Source organism: Boleophthalmus pectinirostris, unplaced genomic scaffold, assembly GCF_026225935.1.
Source record: "Boleophthalmus pectinirostris isolate CB_2022bp ecotype Guang Dong unplaced genomic scaffold, ASM2622593v1 HiC_scaffold_14, whole genome shotgun sequence".
Taxonomy (NCBI): domain Eukaryota; kingdom Metazoa; phylum Chordata; class Actinopteri; order Gobiiformes; family Gobiidae; genus Boleophthalmus; species Boleophthalmus pectinirostris.
In genome coordinates this window covers 17,800,074-17,822,472 of record NW_026571047.1, presented here as the reverse complement: position 1 = coordinate 17,822,472, position 22,399 = coordinate 17,800,074, and the positions used below count along the sequence as shown (strand labels likewise).

Here is a 22,399-nt window from a genome sequence, read left to right as displayed (position 1 = left end):
AAATTTTAGCAGGAATTTTTAACAGTGTAGTAAATTTTATGTATTGAGCAACAAAGTGATATTTTGTTATAGCCCATGTTCTTTTTAAACTATGGGAGAGGGCCATTTATATCAGTGTATTCTGTTAATGGGAAACACTGATGTATATACACTCTTTTAAAATTATGGATAATGTGTGAACAATATTATCTCAAAACTCCCAGCATTTCAGATGAATTTCTAACATTCTTCAGGCCTAGTATTTATATGCAATAGAAGACAAAAATATCTAATGTTAATAGTTTTATGTTGCACTCTATCGCATATAGTTTGTGAATTTTATTTACTGACAGTAGCGATAAAACTTGAATTTAACATTTTAGAACCAGGAAACGTAAGATCGTACTTCTCTTTCCATCTGAATCGGCGTGCACTTTTCGGACCAGGAAGCCGTTCTTGTACAGCAGCGTTCCGGAGGGCTGTGTCCCGTCCTCCAGGGGCTTCCCGCTGCTGTCCACGCGCCGTATGGGCCTGGAGGCGTCCGACTCACACAGACTGTCCCCGAGCTCCGAAAATGACTTCCGCAGCTCCTCCTCGTCGCTATGGAGACAAAGGCACAGATTCGGCGGGAGATTAGCACTTGTGTGTCACGTCTCGTTAGCGACGCACCAAACACATCATCATCGGCGTTCATCCTGTCCATTCGCTCGCTCTCAACTACAGCACAAGAGGTCCACGACAGGACTTCACACCGAAAACTTCATACAGTACACATGAGTAATACCAGCGGGTCAGAAGAACTTTGGGAAAGCACTATTTACAAAGCAATGATATCAGGAAAAGCATTTAGTGTAATGACATTACATTAGCTGTAGCTGTGTGTAAGCTGATAGATATTTGGTATGGAGTTGAGATTTTATTTTTACTTACTGAATATAATGTTTCACTTTAGTAATCTGAACTTGCTGTGTAAAGAAAGTAATTGGGTTAGGTGATTGGTGAAGTGTGTAAAATGGGAGTGAAATACATATATTTATGGCAACAGGATATTTGAGAATACAAATATGCCTCAAATTTAGACTTGCAGTGTATGTCTCTACTATGGAGAATAAAAGCAGCAACTCTCTCGCAAGAAGGCAGAAGGGTTAACCACTCTACCACGTTGCCATCCTTATTGTTGATGTTTCACCACAGCAAACGGCATTTTTAAAGAAATGTGTTGAATTTTTTAATAATCACAGCACAATAAGTAAATAAAATAAATAAGTAAGAGCAGAAGGCAGGGATAGGGGTCAGGTGAAAAAGAAAGAGTCCTCAAGCCTTGAATGCAGAACGATACAGGATTATTCAAACAGGCACATCAAAATGCAAATTTTAGTGAGTTTATGATAAGGGAGCACTGTTATAACATGGCTTTTTATAATTCAATTTTGTATTGTTTTATTTTATTTTACCAATCTGTTAGTAAATTCAGTCAACTCAAACCCAACCTTGCTAAAATAGAATGACCTTTTCACATATTACTGTACATCAGTGACAGATACACGTCACTACAAACATAACTGAGAACAGTTGAGCAGTGATTTGAACTTGACTGACCTTTGAACTAAGTCAATCTTTACAAAGCACGGAAGTCAAGGGAGGTGCTGGACCAGTGCACTCAAAGTCGCATCCGTACTCACTGTAAGTTTTTGTTCCTGTCCAGGACTAGATCAAAAAGTACCTGAGCAGTAGAATGACTCTTAACCTGATTTGAGGATTTGAGGTGAGTGTAACAGGGCCATCTTTACCCAGGGGGCTCTGGTACTTCCTCCTCACGGCCTGAACAAGTCAAACTCAAGCACTCTCCAAAAGTGTTTGCTAAGCATAATTTCTCATCGCAGATCATCTCCTGCAGGGTGCACAACGCTCATTAGAAACTGTCAAGGAGCCATGTTTTTAAATGAGAATTTTGATTAATTGCCTTCCATTTTTGTGCTCAAGTAACTGTCTGTCGAAAATGTTAATTCACTAATATGTAGAAATGTACTTTTGTCTAATTTCATAATTTTCAGGTGTGTTGTGTAACTTTTCTGGTAGGGGGTCTGTCAAATGCTTTTCTCCATGGAGATGTTATCGTTTTGTCTGGAATGTTTCACACTAGTATGATATTAAACCTTTCTATCTTCATGGAGACCAAACTAGACCAGACAGGTCATATCTGTGGAGAGGCAACCTCGCTTACCGTTAGAATGCCTGTTTTTCTCGGAATTTTGGAGCTATAAAACCACCTGCAATTAAATAAATGTAAGGTAGAGCTGTTTTATGTCTTACCATGAAACTAGGCAGACCAATGACATATTCATAGAAACAAGCAGGCCTTTAATATATTGTTTCAATTGTTCAATTGTCATAACTGGCTTAGACATATGTTATAGAACTAGTTTTGCCAGGGTAAAGATTGTTGAGGGTTAGTACTTGTTTAATTTTGGTTTTATTAAAGATTCAAACAGTTACTCCAAGTTTAGTTATGTTTAGATAGTTCAGTGAAGGTGATATATAAGCCTTAATAATCCAAGTAACCCAAGAGTTGCAAAGAGTCCTGAGTCTATGGTCCAAAGAGATATTGTGGTAGCACTGTTCATTCAAGACTGGCTATGTTTCTATTGTAGGGAGTATTATAACATTTGATGACATAGGTGAGAGATGGAGCTGTCCATAAAGAAATGTCAACAAAGACCAAGTTAGCGGTGTCCTTGGTACGTCAGTGCATGGAAAATCTCCTGTTATAAACCAGACGGGCAACAACTATGCACATTAGGTTAGTATGCCATAGACAATGTCTTAATAAGAAAACTGTTCTTTTTAACTGTAGAAAATGTGTTCAAAGAGATTCATTTGGTCTTCTGATATTTTATGTTATTAGGTTCTTTTTACAGACCAAGAGTTTGTTTTCATACCTGACAGTCAGGTATGAAAACAAACTCTTGGTCTGTAAAAAGAATCTAATATGTGTGTTTTTTCTCACATTGTACTGCTTTTATTAGAATTATTAGATCTATTATTTCAGGATCAATCCTTTAAAGCTTTAAGCCATTTTAAAACATTGTTACCTCATTAAAAACATACCTGGAGTTGTGTTTTGTTTCATTCACACATGCTTGAGTAACTCTTTATGTTATTTGATATTATTTATTATTTAGTTTGTCTACATCTCCAAAGCTCAAAATGCTCTGTTCCACACTGTGATGTCATGTAGACATAGTTTTAAAGTTAACAGCTACCTTTTACCTTTAGTTCAGTAGACTGGCAATTCCAGGGCTGAAATCATCCAAATGATTGTAGTGAAAATGTATGGAGTTTAAAAACACAGTGGAGCTCTTCCTGTATTACCACGTGACATCACAAGGTGGAACAGAGTGTTGTTTGTTTGAGAGAAGAACTCAGCCTCCCTAAATATGCAGGGTTTGTGTCTTAAACTTGTGTGACTGAAAGAAAAACTCAACTTCAGATATGTTTTTGAAGAGGAAACAACATTATAAGATCAGAAGATGTAACGTAATATGGGCTCTTTAAACAAAACCAAATCAAGTAAAATGGCAATTCCACTTGTTACATCACACGTTATTGCAAAAGTTCAGCCTGAAAATAGCAGGAATGGCTGTATGCCTGAGCCCCCCTCCCTGGAGACCACACTATGAGTAACCAACAGTAACATAACAGCAGTTAACCCCATGCAGGAGCCGAGAGAGAGAGAAAGAGAGGCTGCACCAATGAGCACGCAGCCTGTTGCCTGGTAACTGGGTCCCATTCTACACAGAAACAAGTGGAGGAGAAGAAGAGGGGGGATGGAGGGAGACGAAAGAACAAAAAAAAGAAAAAAAAGATAGTGCTAACAACAAAATACGAGATAGGAAGTATGCAAGAGAAGGTGTCATGAGGAATACAAGCAAAGCAGGGGTGGTATTTGTGCTACTTTGACATGTGCTCCCCAGAACCTTAGCAGTACGGTACCTCATTCATATACCTTTAATATGGTTTGCCAAGGTAAAAAATTACATCATTAATTGAAATGGCTGACGTTTCGCTTTGCAAAAGATGTCAAAAAATGTCATTGATGAATGTATGATGATGCAAGACCTGGCACACGGTCTCCTTCCCACTGTGCTTCTTACTGTACAATATTATGAGGGGATTAGCAGATGGGGCTAGCTGTTCTATGTATCAGCACCACCATCACCATCATAATAATAATAATAAGACATTTGCATTTGTTTGTGTTTTGTTGCCAGTTTAGCAAAATTACCTCCAACTTGTTGCTTCCCCTTTAACCCGCCTCTCTTTCCCTTGTACCTTCTGCTCCAGCCTACGCCTCCAAACCAGGATGTGTAAATATACAGTGTATCCTTTTGGAGATGAGAACATGTGGGGGCCTCCAACTGCATTACTGCGAATGTCCATATGTGTGTATTTCTCTGTGGGGGTGTGAAGTAGCGGCCATTGCTGTTTTGTTTTGCTTATTTGGGTGTGTTTTTTTTTTTTTTTTTCTGGGTTTTTAATTTTTTATTTGAGAGCGCAAAAACTCACAGCACACCCACACGAAAGCACACCTGTTATAAGCAAAGCCAGCTTTCATACATGCAGTGTTTGTGTAGCTTAAAATCACACATAATTTTCACATTCAAGAGTAAATAAACTATATATAGCCTGTACGCAAAGCAAACAAATGTGTATTTACAAGATAGGGACTAAGCCATCACAGGAAATGCTGGCTTTGAGTTGCAGTCAATGGGTGAAATAAATTATCATTCTTAAGATAAGCCAGCGAGGGTGCGAAATAGATTCACTGAGAAAAAGTGCACTGCACTTTTGCAAATTATTATTTTTCAAAGTAGAAGAAATCACTAGGAATGTATTTTAAACATGTGAATGATTGAATGTACAACAGTTTATCCCAGCCCAGCCTATGGGATATTGAACTATGGACGTATATGTCTAGCTTCGCTGTGGCTCTCCGCCTCTGTCCACTTTTATTCCTGCTCCGGGTGGGAGATATTTTTGGAAAGCTAGTGGGCGACTTTGTATAGGACACACAGGTAAATGGACCGAGCTTTCCCTTTTCCATTGTACATTATGTATTGTTACTGGCAACTTTTGTTCTATAACCGTTACTGTGCAAGAGCAGAATTTTCTGAAACACAAAGGGGACAGTGCTATAAACAGTAATTAATAGACACTAAAAAAGATAAAACTAAAATGTAACTGAAGTTCATTAATAGTGAAATAAAAGTTAAAATGATATTAATAAGTAACAGCCCATTGTTTTAAAGTTCCATTACTTTTACCAGTATTCCACTACAATAAGGATAAAAGCTTTTAATACTAAAACAAATGCATATGATCTATTAGCCTATATAATTTTGCTGTTTGTATGTGAAAGCATTATCTTATCTATCTTATTATTGAGTAAAGGCTTGCTTGACCAGCGTTAAATAGTCTAGTTGATTGGCTGCTTGCACTTTTGCGTACTCTTTTATCATTTCATCTTAAAATCTTAAATCTAAAAGTATTTATATTACTATCTGATTTTACTTTAGTTTTAATCTATACCTGAGTTACTTGTTTTTGCATCAGTAACTTTCCTGTATTTGTTTATTGCTCTGCTGATTGTTGTAATAAGTGTTCTGTAAAGCGTCCTTGTGTGTCCTGAAAAGCACTATATAAATAAAATGTATTATTATTTTATTAATATTTACTTGCAACTTATATATTGTTAAAGTTTATTTATTAAGTATAGCGCACGAGATGGAGAGGAGAGTGATGCCGTAGCCATGGAGTCGTATCCATGGTGCCGTTGCCATAGAAACAGAGGCTTGGAAAAACGAGTGACTTAATTGGCATCTCGGAGGCGCACTCTGGATGGGTGCGCGAGAATAGCAACCCTTGACACACTAATGTTGCCTTCACATGCCAGACAACGCTCACGTCATTAATGAGGAAGCTAGCAACTTAATCAATATACCCCTTTTGTTTTTGTTTTTTTTCTTTTACCCTTCAGGACAGTGTCAGCGTGTGTCCTTGTGTGTGTGTGTGTGTGTGTGTGTGTGTGTGTGTGTGTGTGTGGCTATTTATGGACAACTGAAAGCAACAATTAGCACACGGAGGCAAGGCTAGGCTACAAAAATGGAACTAGTGCACAAAGCAGAAAGTCAATGTTAAAGAACTTACAGCGTCCATTGGAGCTTCTGGTTCTTGATTGAGTTGTACAGTGCCTGAAAAGGACCAAAAGAGACAATTGTGAGATTCAATACAAGACAGATGGGTCATTTCAGGTTTTGAGTGTGGGCACGGATGACACAGATCTGTTTTTAGCAACATTAATTACTAGTATTTGTATTCACTTTTTAAATTATAAAAACTTTACTTAGTTTTGTCTAGGTATAGAATTATTTCATTTCAAATTTCAAGATTATTGCCAATGTACACAAGAATTTTAACTTTTATGAATACAGTTTGTTATTAGACATGTTTGTGTAAACTTAGTGAAAATCTGACAACTACACAATCATGAGATAACCCAAAAATTAGATCTGATTTTTGGTGTGTTTACATGGACTAAAGAAATCTACTCATCAAAACACCTTGTGGCATGTGCCAGTTAATCAGTGGATTTTCAGAGTAACTGTTTGGAAGACAAAGTACAATGAATTTAAAAATAACTCGTAATATCTTCTCTTTCTCTTTGTATCATTAGTTTGCCAGTCATAATTGTCCTTGTCAAAACCTGCAGAGGTGTGAACAACCAGAAAGAAATCAGGTTGGATTTAATGTAACTGTTTGTTTACATGACGTTTCAATCATCTAAAATCAAATAATGACCAGATTGTTGTGAACATCCCCACTGTCATAATCGTTGTAATGATTTGTCTATTAGTGCATATTAGTGTTGCTATGAGAGTAATGTTTTATGCCATCAGTTTGCAAATTAATATAGTTCTTATGCAGTTGTTCCTGGTTCTATATAATACCTTTCATCTTGTTTTGGTCTCATAAACTGTATATATAAATGGACATAGTTAACTCAGTAGCTGCTGTGTTTCAGATAAGAAGTGAGCATGGGTGCACTTCCAGCTCCATGAACTCTGGCTCCAATTGACCTTACATTAGTATTAACTAGGGATGTAATAATAACGGACATCGTTTAAAGTCTCACAATAATATCGTGGGCTGTCACAATATATCAAATTACAAGTTCCTTTGCTTAAATGCATGGTTTTCTAGTACCAGTAGCTTATAAACATCGGAAACTACACATCCCATGATTCATTTCAGCACAGACAACATAAAGAAATATGTTTTTACTTAAATTCTTGGGATTATGAAAGTAATTCAAATCAAAATCTTGTCAGGGTATTTTTAAAGCAAAAATCATCAGCCTCTCCAAAATATAGCCAATAAATATCATACTGTGAGATGCATATCGTGATAATATCGTACAGAGAGATTTGGATATCATTAAATCCCTAGTATTAACCCACTGTACATGATCCTTGAGTCTTTATTTTGCTATTTTGAATGTAATTAAATTCCTATTCGTAATATGGATGTGGCCCCAAATTCACTCCAATAACTGCAAGCCTCTGTAAGCCTCACTTGACTGGAGCCAAACGCTATGGGTGACGTCACACTCCCTCAGTCCACTTCTTTATACTGTCTCTATGTGAACTCTAATGTCATTGTCTGTGCTCCCAGTTGCTTTTAGTTGAACAGTTGTCTTTACAGCAACCCCATCCATCAATCAGTCAGTCAGTCCAGCCCCCGTCCTTCAGTTAGAGATCTGTTATCCTGAGAGCCACCAAACGTCGATGGACAGATGCAGAGATCAATAAATAATTTAAACCACAACATCGACATACTGATCCACATAGGGCACAATTAAGTTACAACGAGAGATGTTTTCATTGAGAAAAATGGGATTATGTTTGGAAAAAAAGAAGAAAAAAAAAGAAAGAAATAGCTTAATTGTCTTTTGTTTATTGGGTTCACTGCAATCTGGAGCACATTGTGAATAATTAGATTGTATCAGTGTTTACACGATTTGGGATTTATTATTATCACACTATCTGCTTTGTAAAGGTTGTTTTTTTTAAAGAATGGGACAAACTCTAAAGAATTGCTATGAGAAAATGTGAATCAATATACAAAATAATTATAACAAAAAATATATATATACATTTGGTCTTGAGCTTAGCTACTATTTGAATTCCATCATTTAACTAGGATATTAAGAGACTATATACAATGTATTTTTCAACACAAAATTATAGTAGTTTCAATAAAACAAACATATATAATAGGTCTGTCAATTTTAAGTAATTTAAATTTCATCTAGTTTAAAAACTAGTTTAGCGGATTCATTCATTACTGAGTATTGACTACAGAGTATAATATAAGCATAGGTATGGATTTTTGACAATGCAAGACTCAAACTCAACCTTTAATTGTTTAGGGGTAAATCCACATTATCTTTAAATCTTATACTGGCAAAACTACTGAAAAAATAATGATTTTGTTACTGCATGAAGTAACTTGGTCCATATCTTAAAATAGTACAGTCCTGGATCAAAACAATAATCTGGATCCACACTGTAAGTTTGACATGCCTGCCTAAAACTTTTGCACAGCACGGCAGATTTGCAAGATTTTTTTTTCTTTCTTTTTTTTTTAAGAAAATGTCATTGAAAAACTCAGGGAACAGTGCACATTTGGCATTATAAACCTGTGACAATCGAGACCTTTAGACACTTGTGGGCTGCAGAGTGACATTAGAGACTGAATGTGATGGTGTGGTGGCAGTTTCACAGCCGATCTGCAGTGATAGGGACATGAGGACAGTGAGAGGAGAGGAAGAGGAGGAGAGGGGGAAGTAGGGGGAGAGGGGGACAGAGGCCAAAAGAAAGAAGACAGGGGGAGAGGGGAGAAGAAGAGGGGATACGGTGAGAGAGGGGAGGTGAGGAGGGAGAGAGAGGAGATGGTAGGAGGAGAGGAAGAGAGACGAAAGGAGGAGAGAAGGGAAGTGAGGGGGAGAGAGGAGGAGGAAAGGGGTAGAGGGGAGATGGGTTGTGCAGTTGACAGAAAAGGAGAGAACATAAAGAAACGGAGAGGAGAGGTGAAAAAAGATGGGAGGAGAGGACCCAGAAAGGAGGAAAGATAGGAGAGGAAGGGAAAAGAGGAGAGGAGAGTCAGGAGATATAAAGAGGGGGACAGGCGGTAGAGAGAAAGGGGGAGGAAAGAGGGGAGAGAGCGAGAGATGGTGAAAGAAGGGTTAGAGAAAAAGCAAGAGAAGGGGTGAGAGATGGGAGAAGAGGAAAGAGGAGAGGAAATGAGGCAGAAAAGAAGAGCGAAGGGAGAGGAGAAGGAGCATACAGCCATCAGAGCTGTGTAGTGTTGTGAAGACATAGACGGATGGACAGCTGTGACAGTGGAGGTGATGGAGAGGACGCTCAAGGGCTGTTTGTCATTCACTCCATCACTGCTGCTTTCCCTATGGACAGATACAGTATGTGGCCCTACTATGACTGAAAGTGTCAAATACTCCACGCTGAAACCAAACAAATCATACAACGCTGATACTATACCTGTTAGAAAAACCTCAAGAGAAAACAAAGATGATCAGTGTTATACATAGGCTATTGTACCATCATTGTTAAAAATGTTTTGGGGGACGACAGATAAACAATAACCAAACCAAACAGGACAAAAACAACAAAAAAACACACTCCACATCATCTCTTCTGCAGCAATATCCTCAGCCACCTTAGTCTCTCCATCTTCACCTTCAGTAAAGGTCCATGAAGAGGAGGTATTTCCAAGACATATCAGTTAAGATCAGGAGTCTCCAAACTATATCTCAGGAGTTACCAGTAGCTGTCCAACCCTTTGCAAGTAGCTCAAAGGATTTTTGAATTATATGTAACGTACTGAATAACTCAAATTTGATTAATTACCACTGTAAATGTGTTACTTTGAACATCGTGCACTAATAAATGGATAATGGTTTATAGACATCTAACTGTACAACATCTAAGGCTTGCCCTCTTATATTGACTCAATTTCTTGCAACTGCTAAAATGAGTAACTCTCTGTCATTTTCATTTTGTAAAGGTAGCTCAGTGGAAGCAAAGGGTTGGAGATCCCTAGCATAGATATTACTGTATTGCAGGCACCTTTATCTGTTGGGATCTATGCCCAATGTGTACGGCTAATTTGAATATAAAAGTTAAAAAATTACAGAAATTAATAATTACAACTCTACTGTGGATGCTGAACATTTTCCCCCTATTATTTATGTATTATTTATTTTTCTATGCCCGTTTTAAATTTTCACCATTTTCAAGTTGAAATAATTTCTAATAATCTTCATTGTGTAACATTTAGAATATACTGCTATCTTTATTAGACCTAAAAACAAAACATCAAAGTTACATATACTTTCCATCTTAATATTAGGCAAGCGCAGGGTTAGCACAGACATTATGTGAAGTCCAATGTGCATGACCCAACTGTGATGAAGTAACTCTATTGACTTCTCTCTAACTCAATTACATTTACATAATCTCCTCCAGTTTATATTGTAATTATACTAATTGCCATTGTGCAATCTTTGGTAAATCATCTCGTTTTCTCCATGACAACATTTACCGTATTTTGTAAGAGCTCCTTCAAAATTAGGTCACCCCTGTGTCCCCACGCAGGTCATGCACTAAACGCAGGTCATGCACTATAGCAGATATTTAAATACACTGGCTGCTGTACATCAGAAAAAACTCGTCTGCCCAATCTGAAGTGACAGAAACTGCAACTGTAGCAATAAACTAATAAACATCAAACATTTACAGAAATAAATTTAGCCAAAAGCTCTGTCAAAACTTCAATCCAGCTCCGCATACACGCAGAGGAAACATGATTTGTCAAATAACACACAGTAATTGTTAAATATTTAGTTTGTTGTCTGATCCATTTACAACAGTCAGAAAGCCTCACTAAGCCAGACACTGAGAATCTGTTTACTGGCTCGTCTTCTGCCTCATCAACCTCATCTGCTCAGCCTTGGACTGAACCGTGGCCTTACACAATATGTTATGTGTTCATTATGCAGGCTCTGTGGGGCCACTCCCAGCTAAATGTCAATGGAACTACAGTGAATGCATGTTGTCCCTCAAACTTGTGACAACTTTGAAGTCTAAAAGGATTTGCTCATTAGTATTCATTGGTTTCTATCCAACATTTGTGAAGTGGATGGCAATGAAATTAACTGAACAAAATGGGGTCAGTTGTAAAGGATTAATGCCACAATTAGCTTGGCTGCAATCTTCCAATTAACATTTATTAGTTCTGTTTGACTTTATTTCACAGTTAGGTCCTCCGCGTTGCGATGGGTTTAATACGTTTTTAAAAGTTTGGGGTTAACAGAAAATATATTGTACATTATTGAGTGATTTTGCTAATTTACTAATATTTAACATACCAATCCTGACCAAACAAAGGCTTTGGACTGCCTTGTGATAAGGTTCAGCACTTAAAGAGGCCATATGTATAGTATATGCCTACAGCTGGGCTAAATGATAAGCCTATGATGAAAGAATAAAGTTACATGGGAAAAGTAGACTGAAGAAATGACAAGAAGGGCCTGTGTGTTATTAAAAGCAGTCTGACAACAGCATACCTTTCTTCTCTTCCTGGCCTGTGGGTGGTTCTGGCCATCCTGAGCTTTGCCGAGGAGATCCGGAAACACGAGCGGTTTGAGGGAGCGAGAGCGCGGGGTCCTGGGGTACCGGAAAGGGTCCATCATCCGAAAGTCTCTTCCGTAGCGCACAGTGCAGAGGGAGCGCGAGCGTAGGCGCCCCGCGGAGTGCAGGCTGTTAACACCGATCATGGTCAAACACTGGATACAGTCGACCCTTAACGAGCCTCGGAGGAGAAATCCAAAAGTGAAATGATTTGAAGTTGATGTAACGAGCTGCAGCTGGAAGAGGGCTCAGCTGTTACGAGCGCACAGGCGGAATATCATTTGTCAGTCTGGAGTGACGCGATCCGTCAGCATCAAACCGTCCTACTGAGTCTTAATCAAGGCCGGCTGCATCGGGGGCCCACCTAAGTGTGAATTATTGATAGGAGATACATATATTAAAGATGGATAACTTCACAGGCGCTCGCTGTCACAACGGTAAGAGGCAAAAAGCTCCAGCAAAAGGCTTCAAAGGGGTCAACAGTCCGTCACTCCATGGCTACGCGCTTGTGCCAAGTTATGCAAAAGCGAACACCTGTCCACCTTTTAGTAACAAGACAAACAAGCTCACACCGGGAACTCGCGCTGTCACAGATGGCACGAGACGCTGCTGGAAACTGTGCCAAAAAGTGTGAAGTAGATTGGGTGCGAAGGAGAAAAAAAAAAACGCGGAAATGGGCACAAAAAGCAGGCAGGCGTAAGGAATAACTTCGAATAACGGTACTGGAGCGAGAAGGGGGAGTGAGCCGCCCCCAGACTGGACAAGAGGGATTCCAAATAGCACCCTGAATTTCGTCACAAACCCACGGACACAAACAAATCAACATACGTTATTAAGTCCTCAGATGTTAACAGTGCGTAAAAAAAGAATAGAGAATCCTGTTGCTCCTATAATTCAAAATACACACCGAGCATTAAGAGCTAATTTCTTTTTGGACAATCTTCCTTTCGCTTGGGCTTCAGTGCTATCCTGTCTCCATAAAAATGTAGTCCACTTCTTTTTTCAGTCTGTCTTTTTTAGCAGCGCGCGCAGTCCCACCGCACATTTGGCGGGTGTGGGTGTAGGAGAGAGAAAAACGCAGCTCTCCTCCGTGTAGTCTCGTTCATTCCCATCAATCATCTTAACAGGTCGTGGCAAAATTTTCAATACATGCTATAATGACATCCTCCTCAATACCTCCGCTGTGGCTCTGGTCCTTGTGGTCGCTGGCTGTCTGGATCGCGGGCAGTGAAGGCAAAAAAGCTCCTCTCCTCTCCTGTCTTCTCCGTCTCTCTTTCTTTCTGGGAGCGCTTCGTCAATGCGCACACGCCCCCCTCCCTTCTGAAAGTCTGTGCCAGCGAATCGCACGGTCTCCAGCGCACATTCAGTATCAAGGTTTTGGGAAATGAATTCATGTATGCGTTTTGAGCATGTTTTTGTACCGCTAATTAGTATTCATTGCATGATCTCCTGGGAGACGCGTGTGAGGTGTCTGAGAATTTAATGGAACAAAACGGGGTCAGATGTGACCGTTTAAAGCTACTTGATTGACTAATGATTTTCTATTTATAGATATAACGCTGGCCCTTACGCTTTTAATTTTTAGTCTCTTTATTAACCTTGAGTTGCAATAATCTTTTATGCGGGATCATTTATATTCATAAGAGCTGAAGAATGGGAGAAAGGCTGCAAGACATAAAGACACTCCTTGCCTTTGCACAGTTTAGGGATTCAGTGGCATTGAAGAAAACAAATGAGGCAAAGTAAGAAATAATAATCCAGTAATCAAGTTTGACTTTGAGAATGCCTGGACTATATATGGACATGAACAGAAAAGACAGATTTATGGGTTACCGAAAGAAAACAGCTATGCCAAACTAGCTCACCAAAGACAGCCATGGTTCAAAAATGATAAATTACTTCATAAGTCCACAGAGCAATGGTTTGTTTGAGTTTATAGCATTAGACTTTGCTACAAAAAAAGGCTGTTTTTGTATGTATATATATTAAATTGTATGTTTGTATATTACAACTGATCTAAGACTGGGCAATTAATCGAAACATTGCAAAATTGTGAATCAGTCATGTCTAATTGTCAATGATATGTTCTGAATTGAGAGGTCCACAGCCAATCAGTAAAAGCATGTGGTTTGGAGTTCAAACTCTGGAAGAAAAAAAGAAAAATGTATTATTATTTATTAATTATTATTATGTTGTTGAAATTCATACTAAGAGCTGTTTTAATTTTGGTTTTGAAAATAATAAAGAAAAATTTAATTGAAAATCGAGATCGGTTAATATGAGGAAAGAAACAGTGATAGGGTCACATGGTAACATTTTTGATAGCGCTTTTCCTCCTTCAAGGCTCTCAAAGCACTTTACATCAAGGGACCACTCACCCAGTGTACGCAAACACTGGGGGCGAGGTCGGTTAAGTGTCTTGACATCATTCCTCTGTGGGAAGTGGACTTGCACTGCCAACCTGTGGGTCAGTGAATCTGACCGCTCTACCAATACTGTTTATGTAGAGAGGGATTGAACCACCAACCTTCAGATCAGTGGACAAACACTCAGCTGAGCTACTGTCACCCCATGTTTTTCCCAATCCACCCAGCCATATCTGATCCAAGAATCTTATCCTGTACATGTTGTAAGGTGGACATCATGTACCTGATAGCCTCAAAGAGGAGATGAAGATGTAGATTTTCATAAAACTTTAATGAAAGAACTTGGCAAAGACCTAGTTCGCTTTGAATGATTGATTACTGCGTTGAGGAGTTGATTATAATGAAAACAGTTAATCTATACTCTTACAGATGAATAAAGGGCTAAGCAGAGTCAGGGAGAGGGTAAAAGAGTATTTGGCAGAGCCTCAGACAAATGGAGGAGAACTTTGCTCATGAGAAATTTGTCAAAGTGAATTATTGACTCTGTGAAAGTAACAGGATCACCACGGCGACAGTAGCTTTAATGACTGTGCCACTCATAGATCACAGCTATTGATCAAGATCTCCGCACTACATGCTCCAACCTCAGCTACAAATGTTCTGTTGATAGTATAAACTTTACGGTTACAAGCTATCAAGAGAATCATTTCAAAATAATATCAGCAGTTTTTGCATATTGTGTTCTTGTTATATTGTAAAAAATTTTTAAAAAGCTCTTTAAATATGCTTGCGCTTAAAATGAGTGAAGTCTTTGACCACTGTTGGTTCATTCATTTGGTTAGAGGTCCTATAAAATGCTAAATTGACCCTATGTTAGCTATGTTATAACGCAGCTACCTCATTAAAAACATACCTGGAGTTGTGTTTTGTTTCATTCACACATGTCTGAGTGACCCTTTATTATGTTTTGTTCCAAGTTGTAATGTCATGAAGTGGTAATTTTCAAGTTAACAGCTACCTTTTCCCTTTTGCTCAGTAGAGAGGGGCAATTCCAGGGCTGAAATTATCCCCATAAATCTAGTGAAGGTGTAGAGAGTTTAAAAACACAGTGGAGCAAATTACCACATGACATCACAAGGTGGGACAGAGTGTATCGGTTTGAGAGAAGGACACAAAACACAAAACAGGTGCTATGTTTTGATGAGGAAATAACTTTATAATATAGCTCAGAAAATACTGTAAAATCGGTCCTTTAATTTTTTTAATGGACATGTAGTTTATAACAAGTATGTCTTCATTGTTATTACCATGTTACCCATTTGAATTGTACCATCTATATTGAATGACTGTATTTTGGTTCTATCCATAGAGACTAGAGTCCTGTTCCCTGTGTGTGTCTGTGATGGCTCTGATCTGAGTGTCTCTCTGGTGTCTCCATCACTGCGGAGACGAAAAGACTATCGCCGCGGCGCCGACCTCTGACCCCAGCACCTGCACCATGACGACAGAGGCAGACACAGGGGCCTAAGGGAGTCGTCTCTTTGTAGTATCTAAATCAGATCGATGGTTTCTCTACCGAAGCCAGACACTAAGCAATACACCAGCGTTATTCTTGTATAGGAAATGGGCTTATCTTCTAGGTGAATTGCCTTGTATGATGTGATATGCAGTATTGCGTAGCCTATACATGTATTGCAACAACATGTACACTGAATAAAACTCAAAACACTGAAACTGAATTGAATGGCTACTAGTACAATTTCAAGTCCTTCCCGTATTTGCGTACAGGAGCACCATGGCAAACCAGATATGTCAATGACGGACTTGCCTCAAGATTTGGTAATGTAAATAATGTGGTCTGATTTGGTAATGTAAACAATGTGAGCTGATTTGGTAATGTAAACAATGTGAGCTGATTTGGTAATGTAAACAATGTGGGCTGATTTGGTAATGTAAACAATGTGAGCTGATTTGGTAATGTAAACAATGTGAGCTGATTTGGTAATGTAAACAATGTGAGCTGATTTGGTAATGTAAACAATGTGAGCTGATTTGGTAATGTAAACGTGATGTGATCTACAATACTTAAAATCTCTGCAAAATGCTTTTACTTTTAAGTCTTTATGTCAATTTTAGATTTAAAATTTTAGATTTTTTCATGTGATACTTTTACTTTTATTTCTTTGCTCCTTTATCTGTACTTTTACTTAAGTAACAAAACTGAATACTTCTTCCACCACTGCATAGAAAGCATTTAGTAGTGTTATGTGAGAATACAAACATTTTTAATTCTAAAGATAGCTCTGAATTATATTGGATGCCATTCCCCACACTCTCCTTTTATCTGCATTATACAGGCACAGAGATGACTTGGACCACGTTCCAAATCCATTCTTAGTATTTCACAAGTACTGACCAAATGATTTCTTCTCCTTCATTACCAAAAACCAAATAAGTGATTTATCTCTCCATTCTGTATTGATTGTGGCGCTTGGTCGATCACATCACTGCTCCTAATTACAGTTTGAGGACTGTGCCTGATTGAGCTGTATGCATTTTCATTTCTTTGCTTCAGTGCGGGCTTCTGCTGCTAACCTACTTCAGGCTGTCATTATGGTGCTCCAAGCTCTCACCCAAAGCACTGCAGTAGAGGAGCACGAGCATCTCACAGATTCACAAAAAACTGATAAAAGTTTTCACAAAATCTTTGGCAAACGGCCAGGGGGTCTGTAGGGAGCTGTGCTAGCAAAAACAGATGCTATATTTTCAGTGTTGCCATGTAAAACATCAACTTTTGACTATGTAATGCTTAAAATAATGAAATGACATGTGGTTATTATAGAGCACTGTATATCCTAATATTATAAGAGTGGCAAATGTTACAAATTGGGTACAGGATAACTGCTGGAATTGTGGCAGGTATATTTTACAAACTTATAATTTGACTTATTTTGTAGCAGCATGTCCCTGCAGAGCCACCATACCTGCTTAGTGACACCATGCAATTTTTATGTTTGCAACGTTACCAGCAGTTTCATCACTAAATGTCACCAAAGATTACATAGCAGGCCTATACATAGAAGTACAGATAATGTTTAAGGAGGTGGCAATACGAAATACTAAATTCTAACCTTTAAGTAGAATAGTCATGGGGTTTGTTAGAAATAAAATATTAACACTATATGCAAATGAATATACATTAGAATACTGGTGAAGAAACCCATTTTTTCTGTTATATAATAAGGTAAGGTCAGGTAAGGTCCACTTTATTGTCTCCGTAGGGAAATTCATCCTCTGTATTTAATAGAAAATAGAAAAACAACTGATCTGCTACTTATTAGATGATAACCATATAAAATGAGTTAAAAAGGTATTCCCATTTTGATAATTACTTATTAATCCATAGCTAAAATGGAAAGTACTTCAAAACTTAATGCTGCTCTACCTTTTTGGTTAGGGGACCATCACCTGCTTGTTTCTTGGATATGTCATTACCTCTGCCTCGGGGTCTTTCCACCTCAGTTCACCCTCAAAAATTGCAATTTGAACCCTCACACTGTCCAACTGCAAAAGAAATTGGTGTATGGGTAAGTCATAGCCAGGAAAGCCAAAATCTCAAATTTTAGCATGATCGGAGTAACGGTTGCTGAAATCTCGCAATTAAATTTTTTCACTTTTTTGCGTGGTCGCTGAATTTTGAATTGCATTTAATCAGCAACTACAGGTCTGATATCAAAACCCAAGGTATCTCTGGAAAGGAGACATCATAAGGATTCCAAATCTGTATGTCTATATGTTGTAGTAGATACATAGGGCTACATTTTTTCTATTGGTGTCATTGAGGTCGGGTGTGTCCCTTATTATCAATCTCAAGGTCAAAATAAAGGTCAAAGGCTAACTGATCTCAAAAGTTCTCAAATGCAAACAGAAACAAATTTCTTATGATTTCCCCTTTCCAGCGATATCTTGGTTTTTGAAATTGGACCAGTAGTTGCTAAATAAATGCAATTTGAAATTCAGCGCCCACGCAAAAAAGTTAAAAAATATGCAATATCTTGGAAACTGTTGGTCTGATGAAATTTGAAATTTTGGCTTTTCTGGCTATGATTTACCTATATACCATGTTTCATCAAAATTGACAAAGTAGGGTTTAACTTATTGAACTGAGGTGGACTGACCCGTAGAATGTTCCATAGTATGACATTAAACATCTCTAAATTACATGTATTAAATTACAGGTGGTTTTATAGCTCAAAAATACCTATGGAAAAACAGTCAGGGTTACCTCTCCACAGATCTGACCTGTAACTTGGTCTGGTTTGATCTCCATGAAAATAGAAAGGTTTCATACCACACTGTGAAACTTTCCAGACAAAGCAATAACATTTCCATGGAGAAAAGAACTGTAATGGACCCTCCAACAGAAAAATTACACAAAGCAAAAACTAGTGGAGAATCAAATATTGAGACAGGCTTGAGTGTACTGTTTGATATAATTGTGAGTAAGAGAGGAGCAGGCTGCAGTTGGATATAACTGTCATGTTCTATCAGTGATCTGCTGTGACTGATCGTCTGCTTTGATAATCGGGAAAGGAAATGTCCACAGGAATACATTAGGATAGTTTATGGCCTCATTACGACCGCCAAAATGAAAACCGGCTGCACATTTGGATAAACAAACTGATCTAGTCTAGGAGATAAACAACTCAAAATGTGAACTAAATTTACACAATATATTTGTGTAATTGTCGAACTGAATAGTATTTCTCAAGTATAATAGTAAATCAAATTTCTTGCAAAGTTGAGTATATTACATTTACCAGTAGAACCCAAATATGCAGTCTATGGTAGAACCCAACTGAATCCATGTATCATTCGTTCATTCGTGTTTCAAAATAAAACCAAAAATAAGAAAACGAAAAAACAACAATTTTCTTCATTATTTGTCTCCAAAATCAAAATGAAAAAACAGATAATGATTTGTTTTTCAGTTTTTGATTTTGTGTTTAAATGAATAATGGAAAAAAACGGATAACGACTGTTTCCCGTTTCTGTGATTTAAACTGTGATGCCGGATCTTTGCGCCAAATACGGACTGAACCAGGAACTAATCCAGGACATTGAGACTGGGACCAGAGCAGGACCAGAGCAGGACCAGACCGGGACCAGACCGGGACTGAGACTGGGATCTAGTTTAGTCCTCATTCAGTCCTGGTTTAGTCCTGTTTTAGTCCTGGGTTCAGTCCTAGTTCAGTCCGAGTCCTGGTCCCTGTCTGGTCCTGGTCTCAGTCCCAGTCTCAGTCCCGGCCTGGTCCCGGTTTGGTCCCAGCCAGTCTACGCGGGCGCACCTCTGGGCCCATCCTGACACTCCTGGTTCAGTCCTGGTTCAGTCCATATACGGCGCAAAAATCCGGCATCGCAGTTTAAGTCACGGAAAGGGGAAACGTTATTCGTTTTTTCCATCATTCTTTTTTCTTTTTTTTTTTACTAATACTACTTTCTGATTTCACAGTGCTCTGGGGACAAACATTATTTTAAAAAGTAACATCATTGGTCACTTTTGGCTCATAATTTTAAAGATCCAAAAGATTGTGTGTGTGCAGGTATTAGCTGGGTGTGAGAGACTCTGACTTCAGTTGATTGCTTCTTTTTTTCTCTATTGTGGTAGTAATAGGAAACATATCACAAGATTTAATCAACACTGGCTGAACTGGTGAAAGAGGAAGAGAGGGAGACAGGGAGAGAAAATCCAGCATGAAATAATGAGCAGCAATGAGGGCAAGCTGTTAAGATTTAAGGAGAAAAAATAATACAAAGGGATAAGAAAATGAAAGTATAAGGAAACTATTTGTGGATAAGAGAAAAAGAGAGAGGGGGAGAGAGAGAGAGAGGGATAGGCCTAGAGGGGGAGAGGGAGGGAGAGAAAGATAAATAGATAGATAGATAGATAGAGAGAGAGACAGAGAGAGAGAGAGGGAGAGAGGGACAGAGAAGAAAGAGGTAAAAAGAGAAGGAGAAATAATGGAGGGAGAGGGAGAGAGGGAAAGAAAGAGGAGAAGATGGAGAGATAGGAGAAGAGAAAGAGAGAAGTAAAAAGGAGGGAAGGAGAGAGAGAGAGAGAGAGAGACAGTGGAAGAGGTGGACAAAGATAGAAGGAAAGAGAGGGGGATGAACAGGGGCTGTACAAGAAAGAGAGAGAGAGAGAGAGAGAAAGACAGAGAAGAGAGGAATAGACAGAGATAGGAGAAGAGAAAGAGAGAGGTAAAACAGGAGAGAGGGAGAGAGAGAGAGAGAGAGAGAGAGAGAGGAGAAAAGACAGTGGAAGAGGTGGACAAAGATAGAAAGGAAGAAAAGAGAGGGGGAAGAACAGGAGCTGTACAGGAAACAGAGAGAGACAAAAGAGAGAGAGAGTCAGAGAGAGAAGAGAGGAATGAATAGACAGATAGAGATAGGAGAAGTGAAAGAGAGAGGTAAAACAGAAGGGAAGGAGAGAGAGAGAGAAAAAGAGAGAGAGAGAAAGAGAGAGAGTAATAGACAAAGATTGAAAAGAGAAACCGAGGGGTAAAACAGGAGAGAGGGAGAGAGAAAGAGAGAGAGCAGAGGAATAGACAAAGATAGGAGAAGAGAAGGAGAGGGGTAAAACAGGAGGGAGGGAGGGAGGGAGGGAGGAGGGAGGAGGAGAGAGAAAGAGAAGTATGTAGAGGATAAAAATGTGTTTGTATGTGATGGGGTAGTAAAAAGCGTCGTGGGGATGCTCTCATTATTTTCCAGTCGACTAAGCACCAGCTCCTGGACGCAGAGGTTCAAATGTGTCAGCGGCCATTTTGACACGTTTCAACACATTTCATACACTGTAAACACACGGCCATGAAACACACTCACAGGAACACCACGGAAAATACACAAACACATAGAAGACTCCACTAATACAGTATGCATTATAAAACACAAATTGCGCCTGTCTATATGCTCGATTACCACTTGGATCTGATCAATAAATCTTTCTTTTTAAAGTACCCATTGTTCGCTCAATCAACATTACAAGAGCCCACAGCCCCACAGCCATTATAACCAGAGTCACAACTGAGTGGGTTCAGACAAATGACCTGCACTATGACAAGACACCTCCAGGTCTAGAATACTCATACAAGCAAAATCAGACATAATAGTATTAGCAGGGGATTTTTTTAAGTGCCTCTACTCGTTTTAATCAACACATTTAAGATCATTATGTTTAAGATTTCTGCATAAAACATTCATATTCATTGTCCCAGTTTGGCGTTTTTTTTAGGTTGGAAATCTTGACATTACACTAGGCAATTCAATAACTGTTAACTAATAAAACTGCTCTAATGTACACATGATATCTAACAATGATCATATGACAAGTACAAATATAAGAAAACACTGTTGTTTTACTGACAATGTCTAAAATATCAGAAAAACTGTGTAAATTGTGCTTTGGGATAGAATAGGGATGGAATTGTCCCCAGTGTGATATCATCAGTGTGTTTTAGAACGCTCTACTTCCTGTAATTTTCTACATATTTTTCAATCTTTCTTTGCAAATTGCTTCTTGATTGGGGTAAGACTATCATTTATATTTACAGCAGGTATTATCCCAACAAATTCAGTCGAGTCAAAATGAGAGAATCATGAAAATGTGTCATACGCACTTTAAATGTTTCTTGTTCCAAAGGAAGTACAGTGGCATATAATCACTTTTAATAAGCTATGGTTTTGTTGTTTGTGGTCTTGGTGTTTTCTTAACAATAGCTGAGTTTACATATTTTGATAGTAAATCCATTTGGATTTAAACATGAGTCTTTACAGCCTGCTTTGCTTATATTTGTCAAATGTGCAGCTATTGGAAAGCCAAAATCACATTTGTGTAAATTGTATAAATGCCATTTGATGTCATTTAGAAATGTTTACATTATGAAAAAGACATAATAAATTAAACAGCCAAATCTAAATAAATTTAGGCAATGTTTACACATAGCTGGGTATGTTGAGAATCAAATATTTCCCTCTCTTCTTATTCCAAAATAACATTGTGCACATAGCATCGTTTTCAAAAAGGTTTTAGTTTACATCACCCGCATAAAAACACTATCAAGCTCCATCATAACTACGCCAAGCCTATGGGCAACACATGGATTAGATTCAAACCTGTAACATTTATTTCATTACTGTTTTAAGTATTACTCAAAAATACCTTGAAAAATGTGCATTATTGAGCAGGCTCGCCTCTCCACAGATCTGTTATAGAAGTGGCAAAATTGC

The 22,399-nt window shown here is 38.4% G+C and overlaps 1 protein-coding gene across 1 annotated transcript in view; it reads right to left on the bottom strand.

Annotated features, from left to right (window-relative positions):
• The window catches only part of LOC110154356 (PH and SEC7 domain-containing protein 1-like), a 60,665-nt gene that overhangs the window by 5,388 nt on the left and 32,878 nt on the right, over positions 1 to 22,399 (bottom strand). The window contains exons 12-13 of the mRNA XM_055150284.1: positions 6,187 to 6,230; positions 386 to 579 (exon numbers count right to left, since the gene is read on the bottom strand). Of these exons, the coding sequence (XP_055006259.1) occupies positions 386 to 579; positions 6,187 to 6,230 (238 nt within the window). The remainder of the gene's footprint in view (positions 1 to 385; positions 580 to 6,186; positions 6,231 to 22,399) is intronic.